This window comes from Crinia signifera, chromosome 7, assembly GCF_055691185.1.
Source record: "Crinia signifera chromosome 7, ASM5569118v1, whole genome shotgun sequence".
Taxonomy (NCBI): Eukaryota; Metazoa; Chordata; class Amphibia; order Anura; family Myobatrachidae; genus Crinia; species Crinia signifera.
In genome coordinates, this window is record NC_139223.1 from 20,450,021 (window position 1) to 20,464,151 (window position 14,131).

General features: G+C 56.2%; 1 protein-coding gene across 4 annotated transcripts in view; it reads left to right on the top strand.

The window, feature by feature from the left end:
* Window positions 1-7,371, top strand: part of WDR24 (WD repeat domain 24) — a 135,986-nt gene extending 128,615 nt beyond the window's left edge. For all 4 annotated transcript variants that reach the window (XM_083152585.1, XM_083152584.1, XM_083152586.1 and 1 more), the window contains exons 5-10: window positions 1,866-1,981; window positions 2,056-2,171; window positions 2,343-2,447; window positions 4,390-4,727; window positions 4,922-5,106; window positions 6,043-7,371. In XM_083152585.1, the coding sequence (XP_083008711.1) occupies window positions 1,866-1,981; window positions 2,056-2,171; window positions 2,343-2,447; window positions 4,390-4,727; window positions 4,922-5,106; window positions 6,043-6,211 (1,029 nt within the window). In that variant the 3' untranslated portion in view covers window positions 6,212-7,371. The remainder of the gene's footprint in view (window positions 1-1,865; window positions 1,982-2,055; window positions 2,172-2,342; window positions 2,448-4,389; window positions 4,728-4,921; window positions 5,107-6,042) is intronic.
* Window positions 7,372-14,131: the final 6,760 nt, after the last annotated feature.

The window sequence follows — 14,131 nt, forward strand, 5'->3', positions numbered from 1 at the left end:
CCTTAACGTGTGAAGTCTAACGTTTCCCACTTCTCCTGGCATAACGCTCAGGAGTAGGGACAGATATCACCCGAATGTATTAAGCTGATGTTCGTGAGTAACGTTAATCGTTAACTCACCTCTTGTCTTTAATTGCTTTTTTTTCATCCCAGTTTATCGTCTTCTTTCAGCCAATCAGTGGCTACCCGCTCCAGTTTTGTTTCAGCTCCTTTGCTGGCCCCTCCCATGTCGTCAGCATGCCGACAATTGTCTCTCCTGTCAGCATGCTGGCGCCGCCGGCTGCCCCGCTCCAGTCCCCACTTCCATTATTTATTTATTTTTGGTCCCTGCTGCTCTGTTCCCGCACGATAGCCCGGTGGATATAACTAATACCTTAGAGTGCACTGTAGGGACCCCGCTGTTTTAATATACTGCGCTGCAGGGTCCCCAAGAGAGCGGGGACGCGGCGGGAGGGTTGTCAGAAATAATATTTAAAAGACCGGGCGGGCATGCTGTCTCTACTTACTAGCGGAGAGCCGGAGTTGCGGTGGGAGAGTTGTGAGAAATCATATTCAAAAGACCGGACGGCTGATGATTGGCTGAGAGCTCAGCCAATCAGCAGTCGCCCGGTCATAGGAGGGGGGGGAGGAGTTAAAAAAAAAAAAACGCCGGAGGCTGGCGAAGAGAAAAATCTGGCTTAACGTCGGGGAAGGCAAAAATACATTGCCTGCGACGTTAAAGCTTATAACTTCAAGCAGGAGGACAGCGCCTGAACGTTAAGTTCAGGGCTGCCTCAGGGGACGTTAAAAGCCCCTTTCATACAAGTCCACAACTCGTAAAAAACCCATTTACTAGCGTTAAGTGCTACTTCAGCACTTAACGCTGCTTCGCACATCTGCCCCAATGTTCTTTATGGGGATAGATACCACTTCTCCCAGCGTTATACATTTACCCCTCGGTTTGGGAACCTCTGACTTTGGCTGAGGCTCCTGTAGGGTTAGGACGTGCTCCTATTATTCTCACTGTGGGCACATATAGTCCAGGATGCTCCTCCGTCAGATTGCACCTCCAACATGTGGAGCCGTTTAGAGCTCCTGTATATCAGATGGACAGAGGAGGAGCACAGAACCAGGATGGAAGTGGAATGGAGGAGTGGGCTTATATGCACCCCCAGCCTTGTGTCCATAGGCCTCTATCAGAAATATACCTGCTAGTGGCCTAAGATCACCTGCACCTACACCGCCCTAATGGAAACTGTTCCCTTGTCAGGTTCCCCCAGCTCACTGAGTGGTATTAGTAACCAATCTTGAACACTACATGATAATAGAATTCAGAGATATTGGTTACATATACCTGCGCAGGTGTATGACTTGCCCCCAAGCCGCGTCAAGGCTTCTCTGTATATTGGGGGTCCCTAGCGCTATATCTAGGTGCAGGGTGCAGCACCCCAAAAACTATCATAAGCTAGGAAGCCCAGTGCGGCACGCCAGTGAGATACTATAGTGTTAATAAATATTAGTGATAGGAAGCCGAAGCTAAATAGAGATAAAATAAAAAATTAAATGTAATAAATGTAATTTTAGTGAGGGAAAAGTGTTCATAGAATGTAAGGGCGTGCAGCACTGAAGCCACCCAGCCCAACCAGTCCAGGGGCACCGCATCCCACACCACCGTTACCCTAAATTGGGTCTACGATTAACCCTGTACATTGGGCTGAAAATTATTTTAATGGCAGAGAATGTTTGCAGCTGCGTTATTGTCTCTGCGTCTGTGCCCTAGTCTGTATTACAGCATGCGGGCCCCAGACCGGCAGAACCTCCGCTACACGTCGCCCCTGATGCCACCTCTGCTTCTGGCTAACACTTTTTGCTGCGTCTTCCCTCCAGGTGGCTCAGACATGGACGATGCTGAGAATCATTTACTGCAGCCCGGGCACAGTGCCACCTACAAATCTCAACCACAGCCTGGGCAAAAGCAGCAGCGCGCTGCCTCTACTCAACAGGTGGGTCCTTAATTCTGTCCAATCCTCATTGTATCCTGCGTGACCGACGTGTAACTGTGACGGTCTCCATTCAGCTTCAACCTGAAGGAGATGCCTCCGGGGATGGGCAGTGAGGCGAGGCTGGAGCACAGCAAGGGGGACAGCCGGGCAGACAGCATCCTCATGGACTCTGCAACTATCAACAATGACGGTAAGGAGAGACAATTGGTTTCGCAGTAATAGGTATGGCAGACGGGTCATAGTTGGGACCAGCCAACGGTGGCCTTGGGTGAGATATAAGTGTTCCTGCGGTGCAGATCTGTCTGCCAGATGTCCCGTTTCATCTGCTACTAATAGTTTAACCCTTGCAATCCCCTGGCAGATAATGAAGAGACAGAGGGTAGCGACGTTCCTGCGGACTACCTTCAGGGAGACGTGGAGGGTGACGAGGATGAGCTGTATATGATGGACCATGAGCACCCACACAGTGAGTCTTAGTGTAACGCGCCCTCTCCCCAGTACGGGGAATAATGGAACTAGCTGCAGGGAGAGGGTTGATGCGGCGGCAAAATGAGAAAAAAATATTTTGAACACTGGGTGGCCCTCTGATTGGCTGAGAGCTCTCAGCCAATCAGTGCATTGCACAGTGTTTTAAATAGTTTTTTCAAATTCTGCTGCCGACACTGACTCCCGCCACCTGCCAGCCCTCCTGTACGGCGCTGCGCTACACCTCCAGCGCTCCTGATGCCCGCCGATCGCATTGTGAGTGATTGCATGTAGTTGAAAACCACATGCAATCGATATGCAATTCAATAAATATGATGTGCAGCATATAATATCTATCGATGCGACATTCGAACAGCGGGCCCATGCATCGCGACTGGAGAACCATCCAACGTGCGTACTATCCTTTGATTTATCGCACAGATGCGGTCGAAATTTAAGGATTGTATGCAATATTGCCTTAGTGTATGGGCACCATAATGCAGACAGAATGAGACTGCAGTTATTTGAGCTGCTGTGACATCACTGGATTTTATTTAGCTCATTAAGACATAACGTTTATTTAAAATAGGGCTTTTATTTAAAATATTTCTGATGTTATATTGGTTAGAAAACAATATTTATTTAGCTTTAAATAAACATACATTATTTTTTCTTATCAGTTTACATCCAGAAATCTCCATTCATAAGAGCTTTGCTATAGTGGAAAAAACAAAGCGGTTATGTTTCCCCTAAAACTTCGGACACTGTACAGAAACAGACACATCCGCTGTATATATAATTATTTACTTTATTTGCAATGCGGTGGTAAAGGTAAATGTATTCAGACATCAGAACACCAGTGCCCCCTAGTGGTTGTTTCTTCCTATGGTATGGTAGGATGCTTTTCAAAGCTACTGTACACGTTCTGAACAACTTATACTGTATGTCTGAAAATGTCCCTTTTTTTTTTTTTTTTTTTTTTACGCTATAAAAAAAAAAAAAAAAAACCCAAGTCAGGCAGATAATAGTTTTCTCGGTTTTATGAAATTGTCCAGTAAAGTCAGGTAAGCATATAATATGTCACATTTTCCATAGAAAAAGGTTTAAGACCCAACAAGTAAACATCATACATATTACTTCTGCTGAGAGCTTATTACAAATATGTCACAGAGTAATAAATTGCCCAATCCTGGTACCACTAGTTACCACTCTTTGGAACAAATTTCTCCTTTGTGTGCTAAAAGATGTCATAACAGAAAGTGAAAGCAATTTTTGCAGGGGCACTGGTGTGTATCAATCTTGCTGGATATGGAGAGAGGCAGCTCTGAAGACAGAGGGTGGAGTTAGGAGCAGATAGGGACTAGGGGTGCGATGGGGAGTTTGTGGGCTAAAAATTGTCGGTACTTGTGTAGTATCACGGCTCCCACGATGGGCATCGTATATGGAAAAATCGCATGGACATGAGTTGAAATCATGTAAAATGCACCCCAAATTTCATTTTTCACACTGTACCACCCCCACTATCAACGCCAACCCGAAGCGTGGCGAGCCCGCGAGGGGCGGCGGTACGCGTCCTACGACCTTTTCATACTACCACTATCCACGTCGGCGTGGAGTTGAGAATAGAAAGTGTGGCGAGCGCACGGATACCTGTGAAGCCCGCGAGGGGACACGGATACCTGTGAAGGTATCCGCGTCCCCTCGCGGGGCTCGCCACGCTTCGGGCTCGGTGGCTCGCTGCGCTCGCCACACTTTCTATTCTCAACTCCACGCCAACTCGTAGTGACAGTACATTGCAGCAGCCGTGATTTTGATGGGCTTTTAACTAGTAGAAGAATATTGGGGCAAGCATTCCACGCTTGCGCCTCTGTTCTGCCAATCGCTGCCACCTTTTGGAGGCCAGACTCCTCCGTTTAACCAATTCTGTCTCCTGTCCCCCGCAGCCGAGGAGCAGGAGTACGTCCTGCCGCAGGAGGCCTTTCCCCTGCGTCACGAGATCGCAGACAACCCTGCCGCTTTGGATCACCTACAGGACAAGGCCGACTCCCCCCACGTGAGTGGAAACGAGGCAGAGACTGTATCCCTGACCCCGGTGGAGTCATTCTCGCTCATCTCCATTTCCCACGCCCTGTACGAAAACCGCCTCCCTAACGACTTCTTCAACCCCACCGTGCGGGACATGCTGTGCTTTTACGCCGAGCAGGGGGACGTGCAGATGGCGGCCTCGGTCCTCATCGTGCTCGGAGACCGGATCCGCAAGGAAATAGATGAGCAGACCCAGGTAACAGCGTTGCGACCTTTTGTTCCCACCTTCTGTTGTCCTGCAGCTACAGCACCATGCTTCATACTAGCGGTGCTGCTATTAATCCACCTCACCCAGGGATCCACCCGCCGGCCTTTCCCCATTGAGCTACCGATGCTTGTTTGATCCCATCTAAGTGTGTAGTAAATTCCCACCTGTTCCGCCCTCTGCAGGAGCACTGGTTCACCTCCTACATAGACCTCCTCCAACGCTTCAAGCTATGGAACGTCTCCAACCAGGTGATCAAGCTGAGCACGTGCAGCGCCATCAACTGCCTCAACCAGGCCTCCACTACCCTCCACATCAACTGCAGCAACTGCAAGAGACCAATGAGCAACAAGGGCTGGATCTGCGACAGGTCAGCTTCGCACCCTCCTTTTGACTGTCTGTCTGCCGCCACCATTCGACTGCTGGTTTTACCAGCAAACTGAACCACTTTCCTTATGCTGGCCACACATCAGACCAACTTTCATCCAACTAGTAGGTTGGATGGAATAAAAATCTTGTGTTGGATGGTAGGAAATGACAAAAGAGCAATTTGCTCACAAACCCAGGAAAATGGACATTCAGTGAAATTATTTAAATCAAACAGATACAAATACATTACTTTGTCTGAGTGACCGGTTTTGTCCGTTTCCAGATTTTCGGAGCAAATTACTTAATTGCGAATTACATTTGCTCCCATCCAGTACCAGATTTTTATTCCATCCAACCAACTATTTGGATCGTTGGAGGAAAGTTGGTCTGATGTGTGGCCAACGTTATTAGTCTCCTACTGTGGAAAGTGGTTCACTGCCAATTTGCCCAGCTGCTCATACACGCTGGGCAAATTCGCTCAGCGTGAATGGACTTCTAACTCGCTTATAGTGTACTAGGTACTTAGGACTAGTGTTCTGAGTCCATGGCCCACTACTCTGAGTAGTTTGCCGTCATTTGAGGGCAGGTGTATGTGGACACATCTGATTACAGAAGTATTGCTAGTATAATCAGTATAGACTCCTGTAGGAAATATCCATATATAGTATAGTGACTTCTTGTCACTATAGTGAAGACTGTAATCGAGGCTGGAAGGTATTATGGATACGCATGCGTCTTGTGCACACGCTCCGCCACCCGTTGGCTGGCGATTGTATCACCAGGTGCTGAGCCACGGATATACTTAATACCTGGCCGGTTGGGGTGCCTTGTGGACAGTGTTTGGAATCCTGTGCCATAGGGTATATGCTGCCGTTTTATTATAACAAGGGCCCTGCTTGTTTATTACGTTCTCATGACGTTTGTTGTTTCCTTGCAGGTGCCGGCAGTGCGCCAGTATGTGTGCCGTTTGCCACCACGTGGTGAAAGGCTTGTTTGTCTGGTGCCAGGGCTGTGGGCACGGCGGGCATCTACAACACCTCATGAACTGGATGCAGACGAACTCCCACTGTCCGGCCGGCTGTGGGCACCCCTGTGAATACAGCTGAGCTTTACGTGGGAGGCTACACCACGAGCAGCGCCCTTCAATGTGTACTTACCCCTACCTGACCCACACAGGAACGGGTACTCCCACCCCTTCTTATAACAAGATTGTACAGCCGTGCCCATGTGTGCCGTTCCTGGTCCGATCAGGACTCCACACCGTAGATTGTAGCAGCTGCCTCTATGTCGCTGCCCTGTTCTTTCAGGATCGGAGGGAGGTGACATTTCATCTGTGCCTGGGAAAGGCCCAATTGCTGGCCACCTACCTGTAAAAAATGTATAAACCTGTATCTGTTAAGAACTACAAGGCCCAGCATGCACTGTTGCAAACCGGTCACCTGCCGCTGGATTAGCTAGCGACAATTACTGGGGTAACGGATGAGTGCAGGACAGCAGAATCTGTTTCTTTTTTTATAACATTTTAAATTAACTCCCTGCTTCCAAATGTGAAATATAAAATGTGCGTGTGAAAGTTTTTGTGCGTATATTTACACGCACGGAATATTTTGTAGCGCTCCGGTTCTGCCGATGTCACGGCGTGGCAATTACAAGCATCTGTACCACTTGGTGTCTCGTATAATGTCCTGGTACTGAGAATAATGATGTGCTGTAACCTGTAGCAACCAGATATCGGCTTGTAGTCATCCTAGTGCTACTGGTTGCTATAGGTTACAGCAAATGTGTCCTGCTTGCACTATTATCCAATGAGCCATTTTGGCCTCATTTAGCGTTTCGGATAAACCCAGCGAGACGGTGCGGCTAAGCGGCTGTCAGTGTGCCCCGAATGCTAAGTGAGGCCATTGTGCGTTAGTCTGAGGAGATCGTGGAGCCTTTTAATGTTGGGTTTCCCGTATAATTGTTCTTTGTGACCTTTTAGTGTATTTTTATGTTATTGAAATGCAGTGAGATACCCGGGACCTGGGTTTCTACACTTCTTACATATTACCTCACGGTAACCCAGCTTCTGCAGTTCTCCACCGGCCCTGAAGGCTTTATTAAAACAAAATATTTTACATTTTGTGTATATTTATTAAAGTCTGCGGCCATTTTGTAACGATCTCCTCAGGTGCTCTGTGTTGGTCTGTTCTCCAGCCTGTAAATAAGTTGTATTTACAATGTTTGTACATAATTATACTTAATAAACCTACAGCGTTGCGTTGTCTTACCGCTGACTCTGCTGTTTTTGTTAACACCTCCTGCCCTGCACACCACCCCCCTGCCCTGCACACCACCCCCCTGCCCTGCACACCACCCCCCTGCCCTGCACACCACCCCCTGCCCTGCACACCACCCCCTGCCCTGCACACCACCTCCTGCCCTGCACACCACCCCCTGCCCTGCACACCACCCCCTGCCCTGCACACCACCCCCTGCCCTGCACACCACCCCCCTGCCCTGCACACCACCCCCCTGCCCTGCACACCACCCCCCTGCCCTGCACACCACCCCCCTGCCCTGCACACCACCCCCCTGCCCTGCACACCACCCCCTGCCCTGCACACCACCCCCCTGCCTGCACACCACCCCCTGCCCTGCACACCACCCCCCTGCCCTGCACACCACCCCCCTGCCCTGCACACCACCCCCCTGCCCTGCACACCACCCCCCTGCCCTGCACACCACCACCCTGCCCTGCACACCACCCCCCTGCCCTGCACACCACCCCCCTGCCCTGCACACCACCCCCTGCCCTGCACACCACCCCCCTGCCCTGCACACCACCCCCTGCCCTGCACACCACCCCCCCTGCCCTGCACACCACCCCCCTGCCCTGCACACCACCCCCCTGCCTGCACACCACCTCCTGCCCTGCACACCACCCCTGCCTGCACACCACCCCCTGCCCTGCACACCACCCCCCTGCCTGCACACCACCCCCCCCCCCCTGCCTGCACACCACCCCCTGCCCTGCACACCACCCCCTGCCCTGCACACCACCCCCTGCCCTGCACACCACCCCCCTGCCCTGCACACCACCCCCCTGCCTGCACACCACCCCCCTGCCTGCACACCCCCCCCCTGCCTGCACACCACCCCCCCCCTGCCTGCACACCACCCCCCTGCCCTGCACACCACCCCCCTGCCTGCACACCACCCCCCCCTGCCTGCACACCACCCCCTGCCCTGCACACCACCCCCCTGCCCTGCACACCACCCCCCTGCCCTGCACACCACCCCCTGCCTGCACACCACCCCCTGCCTGCACACCACCCCCTGCCCTGCACACCACCCCCTGCCTGCACACCACCCCCCTGCCTGCACACCACCCCCCTGCCTGCACACCACCTCCTGCCCTGCACACCACCCCTGCCTGCACACCACCCCTGCCCTGCACACCACCCCCCTAACCTGCACACCACCCCCCTGCCCTGCACACCACCCCCCTGCCCTGCACACCACCCCCCTGCCCTGCACACCACCCCCCTGCCCTGCACACCACCCCCCTGCCCTGCACACCACCCCCCTGCCTGCACACCACCCCCCTGCCTGCACACGGGCAGTATGACACCCCTGCCCTGCACACCGCCCCCCCTGCCTGCACACCGCCCCCCCCCCTGCCTGCACACCGCCCCCCCTGCCTGCACACCGCCCCCCCCTGCCTGCACACTACCCCCTGCCTGCACACTACCCCCTGCCTGCACACCGCCTCCCCTGCCTGCACACCGCCCCCCTGCCTGCACACCGCCCCCCCCCCTGCCTGCACACCGCCCCCCTGCCTGCACACCACCCCCCCCTGCCTGCACACCACCCCCCCCTGCCTGCACACCACCCCCTGCCTGCACACTACCCCCTGCCTGCACACCGCCTCCCCTGCCTGCACACCGCCCCCCCTGCCTGCACACCGCCCCCCCTGCCTGCACACCGCCCCCCCCTGCCTGCACACCGCCCCCCCTGCCTGCACACCGCCCCCCTGCCTGCACACCGCCCCCCTGCCTGCACACCGCCCCCCCTGCCTGCACACCGCCCCCCCTGCCTGCACACCGCCCCCCCTTCCTGCACACCGCCCCCCCTGCCTGCACACCACCCCCTGCCCTGCACACCACCCCCCCGCCCCCCCTGCCTGCACACTACCCCCTGCCTGCACACTACCCCCTGCCTGCACACCGCCTCCCCTGCCTGCACACCGCCCCCCTTGCCTGCACACCGCCCCCCCCCCTGCCTGCACACCGCCCCCCTGCCTGCACACCACCCCCCCCTGCCTGCACACCACCCCCTGCCTGCACACTACCACCTGCCTGCACACCGCCTCCCCTGCCTGCACACCGCCCCCCCCTGCCTGCACACCACCCCCTGCCTGCACACTACCACCTGCCTGCACACCGCCTCCCCTGCCTGCACACCGCCCCCCCTGCCTGCACACCGCCCCCCCCTGCCTGCACACCGCCCCCCCTGCCTGCACACCGCCCCCCCTGCCTGCACACCGCCCCCCCTGCCTGCACACCGCCCCCCTGCCTGCACACCGCCCCCCCTGCCTGCACACCGCCCCCCCTGCCTGCACACCACCCCCTGCCCTGCACACCACCCCCCTGCCTGCACACCACCCCCCTGCCTGCACACCCAATTGCTGGCCACCTACCTGTAAAAAAATGTATAAACCCCCCCCTGCCTGCACACCGCCCCCCTGCCTGCACACCACCCCCCCCTGCCTGCACACCACCCCCTGCCTGCACACCACCCCCTGCCCTGCACACCACCCCCCTGCCTGCACACCACCCCCCCCCCCTGCCTGCACTTCACCCCCTGCCCTGCACACCACCCCCTGCCCTGCACACCACCCCCCTGCCTGCACACCACCCCCCCCCCGCCTGCACACCACCCCCTGCCCTGCACACCACCCCCTGCCCTGCACACCACCCCCTGCCCTGCACACCACCCCCTTCCTGCACACCACCCCCTGCCTGCACACCACCCCCTGCCTGCACACCACCCCCTGCCTGCACACCACCCCCTGCCCTGCACACCACCTTCCTGCCTGCACACCACCTCCTGCCCTGCACACCACCCCCTGCCCTGCACACCACCCCCCTGCCCTGCACACCACCCCCCTGCCCTGCACACCACCCCCCTGCCTGCACACGAGCAGTATGACACCCCTGCCTGCACACCGCCCCCCCCCTGCCTGCACACCGCCCCCCCTGCCTGCACACCGCCCCCCCCCTGCCTGCATACCGCCCCCCCCCCCCCTGCCTGCACACCGCCCCCTGCCTGCACACCGCCCCCTGCCTGCACACCGCCCCCCCTGCCTGCACACCGCCCCCCCCCTGCCTGCACACCGCCCCCCCTGCCTGCACACCGCCCCCCCTGCCTGCACACCGCCCCCCCTGCCTGCACACCGCCCCCCCCCTGCCTGCACACCGCCCCCCCCCTGCCTGCACACCGCCCCCCCCCTGCCTGCACACCGCCCACCCCCCTGCCTGCACACCGCCCACCCCCCTGCCTGCACACCGCCCACCCCCCTGCCTGCACACCGCCCCCCCCCCCCTGCCTGCACACCGCCCCCCCCTGCCCCCCCCCCCCCTGCCTGCACACCGCCCCCTGCCTGCACACCGCCCCCTGCCTGCACACCGCCCCCCCTGCCTGCACACCGCCCCCCCCCTGCCTGCACACCGCCCCCCCTGCCTGCACACCGCCCCCCCTGCCTGCACACCGCCCCCCCTGCCTGCACACCGCCCCCCCCCTGCCTGCACACCGCCCCCCCCCTGCCTGCACACCGCCCCCCCCCTGCCTGCACACCGCCCACCCCCCTGCCTGCACACCGCCCACCCCCCTGCCTGCACACCGCCCACCCCCCTGCCTGCACACCGCCCCCCCCCCCCTGCCTGCACACCGCCCCCCCCTGCCTGCACACCGCCCCCTGCCTGCACACCACCCCCTACCTGCATAGCACCCCTCTGTCTGCATATCAACCCCCTGCCTGCCTACTGCCTCCTGCCCTGCACACTGCCTCCTGCTCTGCACACCGTCTCCTGTCTGCACATGGGCAGTATTGACACCTCCTGCCTGCAAACCACCCATCTGCCCTGCACACCGCTTCCTGCCTGCACCCTACTTATTACCTGCACACCACCTCCTGCTTGCACACCGCCCCCTGCCCTGCACACCGCCCCTGCCTGCATACCACCCCCCTGCCTGCACACCGCCCCCTGCCTGCACACCGCCCCCTGCCTGCATACCACCCCCCTGCCTGCACACCGCCCCTTGCCTGCATACCACCCCCCTGCCTGCACATCGCTCCCCTGCCTGCATACCAATGTCAGAGTGTACTGCACCTCCAGAGCGGTGGGGGTGCAACTGGAGCCTGCACACAGAGCCCCTTTTCTCTTAAAGCGCCTCTGGTTGCACCAAAATGAGTATTTAGCCATAGACTAATCACAACGATGTATGGTAGGATGCATAGTGCTGCGCACTGCCATAGAATCACACTTACCCAAGTTATTGCGGCTGCATGTAGTGGTGGCGCTAGTGCCCAGGGTACCTGTGCGTGGTCATGTTGTTGCATTTGCAAAGTGCATAAGACATAGGGGGAAATTTACTAAAGGAAATTTGTAAAAAAATAGGTGTATTTGTATCCAGAAATACACTTATTTTTGACATTTACTATCCCGAAAATACGGCAATTCGTATGATGTGCTATCAATACGAATTTCCGTATTTTCGGGATAGTAAATGTCATAAATAAGTGTATTTCTGGATACAAATACACCTATTTTTTTTTACAAATTTCCTTTAGTAAATTTCCCCCATAGTGTCTGACAAATCTTGTTATGGTGAGCACGATGCAGCTTAACCGCAAAGTCCATGGAGCACCAAATGTGGAATTTGTCGAGATTCGGAGCGGTGTGGGTCCCAAAATAAATCCAGAGCGGCACAAACTCAAACAGTGATCGGAAAGAACTGAAAATGGGTGTTCTGTGCATTACATACAGTCTCTATATACTCTTACCTCCTACCATTACCAATAACGCCCTCTTCTGCCCCCTGTGGGAAGTGAAGGTGATTGTTCAGCTGTGGTTGATAAGGGGTAAAACTGACCTGCTACCTACCTAGCAGGTAAACGCCCCTGAGCGCCCATACACGTGTGTATAGCAGCATTACATGTACATGGGCAGTATGACTGGTGAGTCCCTGAGCGCCCATACACGTGTGTGTATAGCAGCGTTACATGCACATGGGCAGTATGACTGGCGGGTCCCTGAGCGCCCATACACGTGTGTATAGCAGCGTTACATGCACATGGGCAGTATGACTGGCGAGTCCCTGCGTGCCCATACACGTGTGTATAGCAGCGTTACGTGCACATGGGCAGTATGACTGGTGAGTCCCTGAGCGCCCATACACGTGTGTGTGTGTATAGCAGCATTACATGGACATGGGCAGTATGACTGGCGAGTCCCTGAGCGCCCATACACGTGTGTATAGCAGCGTTACATGCACATGGGCAGTATGACTGGCGGGTCCCTGAGCGCCCATACACGTGTGTATAGCAGCGTTACATGCACATGGGCAGTATGACTGGCGGGTCCCTGCGTGCCCATACACGTGTGTATAGCAGCGTTACATGCACATGGGCAGTATGACTGGCGAGTCCCTGAGCGCCCATACACGTGTGTACAGCAGCGTTACATGCACATGGGCAGTATGACTGGTGGGTCCCTGAGCGCCCATACACGTGTGTATAGCAGCGTTACATGCACATGGGCAGTATGACTGGCGGGTCCCTGCGTGCCCATACACGTGTGTATAGCAGCGTTACATGCACATGGGCAGTATGACTGGCGAGTCTCTGAGCGCCCATACACGTGTGTATAGCAGCGTTACATGCACATGGGCAGTATGACTGGCGAGTCCCTGAGCGCCTATACACGTGTGTACAGCAGCGTTACATGCACATGGGCAGTATGACTGGTGGGTCCCTGAGCGCCCATACACGTGTGTATAGCAGCGTTACATGCACATGGGCAGTATGACTGGCGGGTCCCTGAGCGCCCATACACGTGTGTATAGCAGCTTTACATGCACATGGGCAGTATGACTGGCGGGTCCCTGAGCGCCCATACACGTGTGTATAGCAGCTTTACATGCACATGGGCAGTATGACTGGCGGGTCCCTGAGCGCCCATACACGTGTGTATAGCAGCGTTACATGCACATGGGCAGTATGACTGGCGAGTCCCTGAGCGCCCATACACGTGTGTATAGCAGCATTACATGCACATGGGCAGTATGAATGGCGAGTCCCTGAGTGCCCATACACGTGTGTGTAGCAGCATTACATGTACATGGGCAGTATGACTGGCGAGTCCCTGAGCGCCCATACACGTGTGTGTGTCTATGGCAGCATTACATGCACATGGGCAGTATGACTGGCGGGTCCCTGAGCGCCCATACACGTGTGTATAGCAGCATTACATGCACATGGGCAGTATGACTGGCGGGTCCCTGAGCGCCCATACACGTGTGTATAGCAGCATTACATGCACATGGGCAGTATGACTGGTGGGTCCCTGAGCGCCCATACACGTGTGTATAGCAGCATTACATGCACATGGGCAGTATGACTGGCGAGTCCCTGAGCGCCCATACACGTGTGTATAGCAGCATTACATGTACATGGGCAGTATGACTGGCGGGTCCCTGAGCGCCCATACACGTGTGTATAGCAGCGTTACATGCACATGGGCAGTATGACTGGCGGGTCCCTGAGCGCCCATACACGTGTGTATAGCAGCGTTACATGCACATGGGCAGTATGACTGGCGGGTCCCTGAGCGCCCATACACGTGTGTATAGCAGCGTTACATGCACATGGGCAGTATGACTGGCGGGTCCCTGAGCGCCCATACATACACGTAGTGCACATCTCTATAGCAGCATTACATGCACATGGGCAATATGACTGGTGAGTCCCTGAGCACCCATACATA